Raw genomic sequence first — 11,319 nt, forward strand, 5'->3', positions numbered from 1 at the left:
ACTCTGTGGGAAACTGCAGTGGATGTTAATGCTGGGTTTTGGGTAAGCATTAACTCCCTTGCATTAACTCCTCAGAACAGGAGTGTACAACTGTAATGGATTAACTGATGGCAGCACTGCAGAGGAGCCTGCTGTGCTGCCAGGAGGAGGTCTGATAGTCAGCATGAAGAAATAATTCTTGGCCTGATCCATCCTAAATGAGAGAGTTTGAAGCCAGGTTTATCTGTAAGCTGAAGCCAACCAGCCAGCCTTTGCTATGACCAAGGGACTAAAAGCAGTGTATTTCCTAAGCAAGTATTCCCTCTTCTGCCAGTGTTTTGGGAAAAATATTGACCAAAGTCTTAGGTTTGCATTTTTCACAGGGTAGGCAGTAATACCACTTTTAACAATTTTGCTGAGGTCAAGTAGAAGATTCTCTAAGGTGAGGCTAGGAGACTATTAGGGAAAAGTATCATAAACTCTTGCTGTCTTATACTCTTGCCTAGGCATCTGCTTTTGGCCACTCTCAGACATAGGCTAGGGGAACTACGTGGATCTTTAGTCTGACTCGCTACTGCTTTATGCCAAGAAAGAGAGGAAATAAGACTGTGATGTGATAAAGACTTTTTTGTCTTCACTGATTTATATCTAAAAAATGAAAAACCTTTACCTGTCTTCTGTCTCCCTCCTCTCAAATAGCTCCCTTACTTTACTGTTTTCTTGGAAAGAGGTATGTGACTGGTAAGATTACTGGTAATCTTACACTAGAAAGATTATAGTATCACAAATGTCTAGCAAATTAAGATTGATTCATCTAATCATATGTATATTTTAAAGCTCCGATTAGAAACTTGTGTTGTCTTTTTTAATTTCTTATTTATCAAAACACCTGAAAAACGGTCAGAATGTGTTAACAATAGCAACTTTAACTCTTTCTGTAGATTTTTTTTTTCAAATGAGATACAAATAGACATTTCTGTCTTCAAAAAGAGAAGCACAGCAGAAGTAGGAACACAGCTCGTGACACTCCTGATTGCTATATGAATAAGCAATAAAAAGGAAAACAATTCACTGGATTAAAGAAAAATCCCTTTTGAGCTCTTTTGATACAAAGATGCAAAAGAGTACACAAATCCAGTTTGTCACCAACCTCACTTTTTCATCCTTGAAGTTCATTTTATAAAATCCATGATACTGTGCTTAGAAATATAAATTACTCAGCAAGTCCATCAAAATTTCACAGTGGAATTTTATGGATGCATCAATAACTGAATAGCATACTGCCTTCGGGCAAATAAAACTCACACCAGCACAAAGAACTATTTTTACCATTCTCAATGCAGATAACTAAATATTGGATATCTGTATGATACTCTGGAAAAGATATAATAAAAAAATCCCTCAAAATAAAAGGAAAAGTCATGTGAAATTGTATAAAACAGAGAAGGAATGAGTTCACGAGACTCTCTCCAAAATGTCAGGTAGACAGAGAAGGAAGGAGCAGTAACAAATCCTTGTGTGTTCCTTCTCTTGCAAAGTCTGAAGCGCACAGAAAACAATGGAAAACAATTAATGTTCACAGCAGCAGCATCTTACTTGCCCTAGAATGAGATGCAAACAGTACCCTTGTGAAAGATAAGCTGTTCCACGAAATACCTGAGGGAACTGAAAGAAATATAAAGGCTGGATTTTTTTTGGGGGGGAGGGTCCTTGCAGGGTCAGGTCCTAAGCTCAAATGTATGTGTGTATGATAGGACTAAACAGCTCTGACAACATTTTCTTTTCCCTTTCTGCTTGCTTTTACTGAGGAGAACAAAAATATGTATACATATGTTGAGGAGCAAGGTATCCAAGAAAAGTAGCTTACACTATTGTTTTTCTCTGGTTTGTAGGTGTGACTAGATTAAAGGTCACAAGAAGCTGAATTGGTTGACTCTTTAATTTACAATTTCGATCTTCCAGGGAGAATCTGGAGACTATTTTCCAGGACATGAAAGAAGAATGTCATCGAATATGTATGCTAGCCAGAGAACAAACAGACCAACTGAGTAAATTTAAGATAAAGCCAGAACCTGAAACTGGTAATATCATACTTAAGCTCTTATTGTGATTCAACTGTTTGAAAGCTTTGCTTTATATTTGAAAATACTGTAAATTACACATACATAGAAGTACTTCCACTGTTTACCATCTGCCTTTTTCAAGTCTGTTCACATGGTGCTCAGTATTTCACCAAGAAAACGCACCGCCAGTTTTGGCATTCTATGACGAATGCTCCAAATCACATGCTATAAAAGACAGTCATCACATCAATGGCTCTTGTAATTGTTTTGTCCCTTGGAGTGAGAGGCAGGCACTTACTACATGTGATATCCCATCATACTGTGTGAATGACAGCACTTGCTTGCTTTTAATTTAGCTGTCAGTTCAAAAGATGTCTGTTATGAATGTCTCTAGCCCCATATCTGTTAAACTGCCGGACTGAGGAGAGTCAGAGGACTTATTTCCTAGACTTCCTTGTGCAGACTTTTGAATACTGTTTTCTTATATGGGACAAGAGCTTAATCCAACACTTCCTGAAAACAAAAGAAAGGCTTGATTTTTGTTGCAACTGGAAGAGATTCTGAATGTCCGGTTTTGCTAATGCTTACATTTAATATAATGTAAGCTACTATGGGTATTCCCTACTAGCTTTTCTTAACAGTAGGATCAGACTCTTAAGTGATTTCAGAAAACACCTGCCAAACTTACATGGTTGAAGCAAGAGGTGCTGATTTCAGCACTGGCTTCTAATTTAGGTTATACCATTACTGAAGTTTTCTTACGTGAAGTGCTAATGTGTAGCCTGTGGCTTCAAATTGCTATGTCTGCACTGTATTGTTATATTCTGATTTTACACTACTAAACTTTATTATTTTGGGGGATGAGTGCTTGGCAATTTATTTCAGGATGGATTTGTTTTCCTTAAATAAGTGCCTAACTCAACTGTGTTAAAAGCTATACATGATATAGATTTAATCTGCTTGATTTTTATTAATTTTGTGGCCCATATTGCTACAATATCTGAGTGATGTCAGAAGGCTGCTGTACAATAAATGTGTACTGAAGTTATTCTCTCACCTGATCAGGAGTAACCATGTATATTGTTACCATTTTTGCGGTAATAAAATACATATAAAGTGCCGAAAATGAAAGGGAATTCTCAAAGCAAAGGGAAAATATGGTCCTACTTCTGAATAGTTATTCAGTTTAAATATTTACCTAATTCGGAAACCAATGGGAGTTTGGTACCTGAATACCTTCTAAAATCGTGCTCATGGTGCCTAGCATGTTCTTGGCACCGTGTGAAATGGGTTTGGTTCCAGCTTCTATTTCTGCCAGCACACTTCAGTAAATATATGCAAGTATGTGTTAAGAGTATGGGACAACATAATTTTCAACAAAATGAAAATGTTTATAGCCATAAATCAAAGACAAATAGAATTATTAGAACAGACTTATTTCCTTTTATTTCTGTTCTTATAGTTTTTGTGTCAGAGCTAATGTTTGTGAGAGAGAACTATGCCTCAAACTGATTTCAAAGAGAAAAAAATAAAGGTTAAAAAGTCAAGAAGGAAGAACAAAAACCTCTCAGGAAAAATAGCCCAACACCGCACCTTTAATAATTATGCTTCAGTGGACTATTTAATGTTTTCTTCATTCTTTCTTCACAGAAATACAGTTTTCCATGCCGATACAGTGTACTGATAAAACTGATGAACAAGCAGAAGAGCTTTTTAAGCCTCGGGTTATAAAGGATATAAATAGAGGTGCATCATGCATCACATCTATCACACCAAGAGGAGTGGGCCAAGATGAGGACAACAACTCTGTAGAATCACTTTCTAAATTTAATGTCAAGTTTCCACCTACAGACAATGACTCTGCTTTCTTGCAGAGCACTCAGGAAAAACCAACAGTTCCTTGTACTGGTATAGCTGAAAACATGCTTCAAGATCATCATTTTAACCTGGAGCACAGAGACCATGCTGTTAACCTCAGTAAATTGGAACCTAACCCATTTGAAGCTCATGGAGTTGATCTCATGACCTCAGCTTTACAAAGCTTAACTACTGTTGACAAAACAAACCCCCCAAATCATGCAAACATGCCAATAGAAAATACCTGTGACAAAACGTGTTTAAAAACAACAGACACTGGTTTCACATTTGTACCTAAGCACACAAACCAGGGTGTACCTGAAGTAATTTTTTCGTCTTTAGAAGCTGCCGGGACAACCGTCAGAGGTCCTCATCAGGTATCTTTCTATAAATACTGTACATTTCAAAAAATGGTAATGATTCAGACAACCACTTTGCAAAGATGTTTGAGACAGGATTAATACATTCTATGAGGTATCTCATCAGTCTTTTTTTTTAGGCAATATCTCTTGTCAGTTCTTTTTCCTGATACTGGAGTACGTGTATGAGGCACTTTTCCAGTGAAAGGGCAGGAGTTTAAGCAGATGTAAGCACTGGATATTCTTGCACAAATTTCAGTTCATTTAGATATTAATTGCTTCTATATCTATTTCAAAGCTGTCATTAATCGTAAGTTGCCCCCTAGACTGCTTTCTTTCCACCCTTGATCTCAGCTGAATAGGGCACATAATTGTTTTAATTGTTTTTAATGTAGAGCAGAGAATATGACAAATGGACTAATTAAAAAGCTGAACAGATAAATACTTCACTGTGGAAAAATTACCTACTTTTTATCTCGATGTGAGGTATAAACAGCACCCTACTCCTCCCCTCTAAGAAAACTTACATTTTTTTCTTCATAGTTTAAGCAGTCAAGGAGGAAAGCATATTTATTTTTTCAAACAAAGGGAAGTTCACTACAATAGTTTATTTTAGGTTTATGTAGGTACTTTGGGCTTTAATTTCAGTTATAGCTACTTGAAGTCCATGGGAGCTTCTGAAAGCAAGGCCCAGTTGCTGTAATGCAGAAAACATTTCAGCAGGTTCTGACAATCACGTCTGAATATTTTGCTGCTTTTGTGTAACATCCTGTCTCAACTGAAATTGCTGGCAAAATTATTATGGACCTTTATAGACTGATTTTTTTTATGTTTCTGCGGCTTTTCTCACACCTTGTGAGAGGACAGCTTTTCAAGAATAAGCAAATAGTAATATTTAGGAATTCTGTGAGGGTGGATTTGGCATATTTTTACTATTTACATTGATGTGGTTTTGTGTTCTTTGCTAATGACAAGGTACATGCAGCAGAAGAGCTTTACCTCTCAATTTGGCCACTGCCATGACATGCAAAACTAGCATTTTGAAAACATTTGTAGGACATGATAGCTTTGACGTTTTCTTCTCCTAAAACATACCCAGTCTAGTTTAATTTTCTATTGCAAACCAGTTTTGGATGAAAAGTTTAAAGCGTGGAAAGTTTGCTGTTCTTCATCATTGTATTTTAAACTGTAAGTCTGATTTTTTAAAATGTATTTTAAATATCTATTTGCAATGTAGATCTCAAATCTATACCAACTTACTAATCACAGTTTTTATTGTGCTTTGTTTTTCATTGGATCCTCGGTTAAAGTTGTGACTGAGTTAAACAAATTAAACCCTTTATTTTATCACTGGTAGAATTCCTGTGGAGCTGTGAAGCATTCACTCCATTGTTTGTTACTATCCTCTTTTTCTGTATTCCCTCTCCAGCTTGTTCTTTTACTAGCTAGTCTGTGTATTCATTTTTCAATAGATGGCACCCTGCATTGTATGTTACAGCAAGTGAAACAGCTGGTATGTGATTATAAATTGATAGGGGAGTATGCAGCTTAAAAAGTAGAGAAGAATTGCGGTTGAATAGCAGTAAGCCTTTGGTTTGATCGTTGGTATTTCTGCAAAATAAGGAAATTAATTTGGAGCCATCATTTAAAATGTAAATTATCTACTTTGTGGAGAAAATGTAATAATGCTAACACTTGGAGAAAAGAAAGGCAATGGTGAACTGTTCCAGTATTTGTAAGTCATATCTACAATAGCACTGTAGAACATAAAGGACATTGATTAAAATGTTATCTTTTATCCAGAAGCTTGTTTGAAACAAGCCAATATTACTTTAGAATCCATTAAATATATATCTGTGTATATCAATATATTTAAACATCATCACCTTGCTGCCTTCAAAAGAGGTTTTTAAGTATCTTTCCCAGTGAATTGGACTCAGCTTTAGAGTTTTTTCTGACTCTTAATTGTGCTAAAGATTTGATTCACAGATACTATATATGTAGATTAAAATACTAATGTTTTTTAAAAGTTACTTGCATACATGCCCTTTCGACTGTATTAACCTTAGCAAATTTATGCATAAACTTGTTCTTAGTATTTTTACCACCTTTCTAAGGGGTAGTTACACTGCTTACGGCTTCCATCATCCCTGCCACTGGTGAAGCTCCAGTAGGGCAGAATTAGATACCTGATTTTTTTTTCCTAGTGTAGATAAAACTTTCAAGTATTTACTACATATGTTAACTTATAAAATGGAAAACCCCATAAATGCAATAGATTTGGCAACAGTAAGTTCTTGGAACTGCTCTCAGTTGCTGTAATAAATTTAGCTCTTTCCTTCTATGTGGATACTAAATGTGAAAACTCAGTACTGTTTTCTTAGGATGTAACTTTTTAAAAAAACATGTGACTGAAAAGAGCAGCAGATTAAAATAAACATGGATATTAGTGGACCTAGGATTTTACAGACTGCATTTCACTGAGACTTGCATATAGATGCATGTGTTCATCGGTATTCACAGTTTGAGGGGGTTGTTTCTACCAAAAATATTTCTAAGAATGTTCACGATTTAGAAGCAAATTGATAGCCTATTGATCTTAATCTGAATATTAATGTTTTCAAAATGGAACATCTGCTTAAATATATCCCTATTCTGAAAAGCATATTAAGCACATGCTTAACATGCAAAGAAAGAAATGGAAGTTAAGTGCCTGCCTCAGTGGGTTGCTGGATGAGTACCTCCCCTTGTTGTGCTTCCAAGATTAGAAATCTTACTATGTCCTTTGTGGGGTTTTTATAATACTATTTTATCTTTTTTTTCAAATGGTGCTTTACATCATAAGAGATTAGAAACAAGTAATTCTAAACACATTTGTGTAGGGATGTTTAAGTGTGTCAGTGTCTAGATAGATTTAATATGCAATTTACACCAGCAACATACAATAAGTACACTCTTTGAGCTGAAAAAAGTGGTGTGATTGCACTTAATTACTAATTAGTCAATTTAATTATATGGATTGCTGACCATAATGAAAGACAGTAAATCTGCTATTGCTGATAAGCTAAACACTGTTTAAATAGGGAACAGACAGGAAATTGACTCCAAGAAGTTTAGCTGGTTTAAAAAGAAGGTTTAACCACTATGAAAGCCAGGTTAGTTGTACAGTGAGTTACCATGGGAGGAATAAACAATAGATTCCAAGTATTTGGCATGATGAAATTTGAGTAAGAGCTGAAAATTAAAACTCTTGGGTAAGTCTTGATAGCAAGAAATTTAAAACTTCTAAAGAAACTACTATCTAAAGTATTCTTGCTTGCCTTTCCATGTGCGAGTGAAGCAAGAGAGAAGAAAACTGAGCCAAAAATACTGTAGGGTGCTCTCCTCTTCTAGGTTCCATCCCCACATAAAGCTCATACCAGCTTGCTGCCATTCTGTCTACTTTGCAGTCACAGCAGTATGCATTTAGTTTTCAATTTACTCAAAACCTAATCGTCCTGGCCATATAACGTAACTATGTATTTTATCTTGTGTTGCTAATACTAAAGTAATGAAACTTAATTTTTAACTTCACTTTGAAAACTGATAGATGACTTTTTTGATTTCTAGTTGGTATGACGCTAAATAATTAGCGTACACTCTGACTTAAAGTATGTATCAGGCTGAAGTCCCTTGAACTCCAGTGTCGGGTAAACAGGCCTGTTGGCTTTAAACTAACTAGCGCAGGGCCCAAGAGCAGTACAGCTGCTGAACAAAACTTAGCATAGTTTACAGAACTGCCTGAACGCGTGGATAGGTATTCAGATGGTCCCATTGAGTTTGATGCTGTCATGGCAGAAGGAATCCCAAAACAGATTATTTGAGACACATTTACACTAAAAGGCAGTCAGAGCAAATAAGTAACTTAAGCCGTACAACATTGCTCTAGTCACTTTGTAAGTAAAATGAAAACTAGTTATGTGTCAATAAGAATAGAAATAAAATATGATTCATACTAACTCTGTACAAGAAACATTTTACTCTAAGGTAAAAATATGTTTTCTCATTTCTGTTAAATGGCTATTATGTACTATGGCTTCTACAGTAAAATACTGAAATGCAAAGTTACAGAAAAGCCTTAATATTTATCAGACTGATATTACAGACTTTTGCTCATAGCAGTATTTATCATTAATAGATACCAAGACATTCTAAGTGTTTGCAAGGATAGTATGTTTATAGAACTTTAAAAAAATTGAACTCCTATCTTGCTTTTCTTAAATGAGAACTCTCTAGTTAATGTCTCTGGCCAGGCAGGTGTAAAGGACACATAGTTTAAAAAGGCAGGTATTTTTTTAATATAAATATAAACTACAGCATAATGTAAACCACGTTGTAAACCACAGCAGTAATCATTTTGTGTTTCTTTTAGCTCGTTTGGCAGCCTCAAGACAATGATTTGCTGGCACAAGCTTATACAGACTCTGAACTGAATCAGTGTGGAATATGTGAATTCTGTCGAGAAGTTTTCCCACCATCTATAACATCTAAGGAAGATTTTCTTCGGCATCTGAATTCCCACTTTAAAGTACAGTCTTAATGTATGAGAATTCAATGGATCACCGTTTTTGCATATATTTGATTTCTTTTATTCAATAGTACGCTAAGAATTTAAGAATTAAGACTTCTTGTAACAAGAACTCATGACTGAAATTGTTTGTCAGATAAGCACATTTTTAAATTGTCCTTTGACAAGGTAAAATGAAACTGTAAGTCACTCAGTACTGTAATTCACATTATTGCTTGTTATGCTTCAATATTACTTTTGAGAGTGATGTTAAACACCTTTTTTCTTTTTTTCTTTTTTTTTTCCTTTCTTTTATTTTGCAATTAGTCATTGCCTGAATAGGCCCGAAGTCATGATTATATTTAAGAGTGTAGACTTGCAGGATTAACGCCTTAATCTGGCTGGGGAAATTGGTGTAATGCTAGGATTTTTTTCTCAATATCCAGTGATATGATTATGTTCTCCTTGAAGTAAACAGGAAGATAAGTAGGCTCTCATTTTTCATTTCTCTTATAAAATTTCCAAATTTAATTTACTATAGTGAACCTCTTAATTCAGATTCTTGCAAAATCATCACAGTAACTGAATGCCAGGTGTGCCAAAATTAGGATAGGCGTGTTCACTAGTAACATAAATGAATGGTTGACTTTCCCAGATGAATTGTTTACTAGAGAGAGTAATCAAACATGGCACATAAATGTCACTTTTGGCAAAATGTAACAGTAGCAATTTTATGGATATCTGTTACGTGTTATAAAAAATAACAATTTTGTTCATGTATCTTTCTAGCATTAATAATTAGTAAAAATACTTTCATGGAAAAAGATTGTATTAGTGTGAAGGATAGAGTGAGAAAAGGTTAAACTTTCCCTAAAACTAAGAATACCAAAGATTATTTACCTTTCCTTCCGGTCTGCTATGAAGGATTGCTCAAGTCTGCTACAGCCTAGAAAGAAAAGGGGAAAACCTAATCACCCAAATCCCAGTAACTTCATTTTTAACCTGAATGTGCTTAGTGGCTTCCTCAATGCAATTTAAATTTGTGTTTAGTTGAAACGTTGCGTTCTGATAAATTTTGCACATTTTCTGGATTTATTGGGATCAAATTAAAAAGTGGGGGGGTTTACTAAGTAATTTAAATTAAATTATAAAGGCTGACTTGGAGCTTTTTGCGTTTGAACTGAATATAGGTTTTAGTCCCGATACTTGATAATTAGCATTAATATTTTCATAGCAGCAAAGCACAACAGTTTCTCTTTTTAAAGATTTGTTCGCAGGTGACCAATTTCTGGAAGAATTAACACCTGTGTAACTTTTAGAAATGGATTTTTCTGCAATTACTTTCTCTATTTTAAACATCTCATGTTTGTGACTGGCTGTCAACAGAGCGTACTGTAATAAACAGCAGTGTACAGTGCACATCTGCTACATGACCTGGAGAAAGAGTTTGTTACTACGAACAGCTCTAAAGCCCCGCCGGTACCCAGCGCTGAGGAGGATACACGTTCATCCCCGGACTCGCCGTGCGGCGTGTGAAGAACCTCCCCAGGGAGCACGGCTGGGGGTGGTTCCCGGGAGAGGCAGAAGTTCCAGGATTGGGAGGAGGGAAGGGGATTCGCACATCTCCAGCCAGCCCGACACAAAACCGACTTGTCCTCTCAGCCGTGAAATCCGAGCTCAGGAGCTCACGTTATTAAGAGCCGAACAAACCGCGAGTCACCTTTAAAGAAAATAAAGTCATCTGTTCCGCCCCCGCCACGCACGGACGCGTTTTCCCCGTGAGCTCCTCCGCTGGCGGAGAAGGGAGCCCCGCGCCGAGCCCGAGTCCCCGCGCTGGGCCACGGTTCTTTGTTGCTGGAGGCAGCCTGGCACCCCCGCCCCGCCTGCAGAGCTGCGGCCTCCCCTGCAGCCAGGGCAGAGCGGGGAAGGCGGGGGGAAGAAAGTGGGGGGAGGCACGGTTTGTCCACGTCGGCCAGCAGAACCCGTCCGTCTCCCGCTATGAGAGCTCCTGCCTAGTGCGGCGTCTTGGGAAGCTGTTTAATTTTGTGGGCTTAAAACTATCGCTGCCTGAGGGCGTCCAGATAGGGTCGCCGATCAGACCACTGCCAGGGGCACCGGTCTGGTTTCTAAGTAAGTAAATAAATCTCAGGCTAAGCAGTTGTGAGCGCCTTGAAGTGGGAGGTGAGTGCGGTCCCTGAGTGGGCCCCACTCATACAGCTTTCCCGGAGGAGGCTGCTGCTGCCAGCGGGGACATCTGCTTTATTACGCTCACCAGAGGAGGCTCAGCATTCCGCCCCTCCGCTCCCCCTTCCACACAAGCTCAACTGAGCAGAGGAGGTTGAATCCAAACGGGAAGTGGGATTTCATTAAAAACAACGATAATAATAATAATAATAATAAATCTGGGGGAAGGAAGTGGAACTTGAGAGGAAAGAAAGAGCAGCAGGCTCGTGGAATTCGTACCGAATTCCTCCTTTCCCAGGGCCAGCGGAGTACCCCCCGGGGTAGCCCCGGG

General features: G+C 37.4%; 1 protein-coding gene across 1 annotated transcript in view; it reads left to right on the top strand.

Annotated features, from left to right (window-relative positions):
• TANK (TRAF family member-associated NFKB activator) overlaps positions 1–10,560 on the top strand; it is a 30,929-nt gene extending 20,369 nt beyond the window's left edge. The window contains exons 7-9 of the mRNA XM_009325382.1: positions 1,942–2,060; positions 3,693–4,276; positions 8,670–10,560. Coding sequence (XP_009323657.1) covers positions 1,942–2,060; positions 3,693–4,276; positions 8,670–8,837 — 871 coding nt within the window. The 3' untranslated portion in view covers positions 8,838–10,560. The remainder of the gene's footprint in view (positions 1–1,941; positions 2,061–3,692; positions 4,277–8,669) is intronic.
• The last annotated feature ends 759 nt before the right edge of the window (positions 10,561–11,319 follow it).

This window comes from Pygoscelis adeliae, unplaced genomic scaffold (assembly GCF_000699105.1).
Source record: "Pygoscelis adeliae isolate BGI_AS28 unplaced genomic scaffold, ASM69910v1 Scaffold106, whole genome shotgun sequence".
Classification (NCBI taxonomy): domain Eukaryota; kingdom Metazoa; phylum Chordata; class Aves; order Sphenisciformes; family Spheniscidae; genus Pygoscelis; species Pygoscelis adeliae.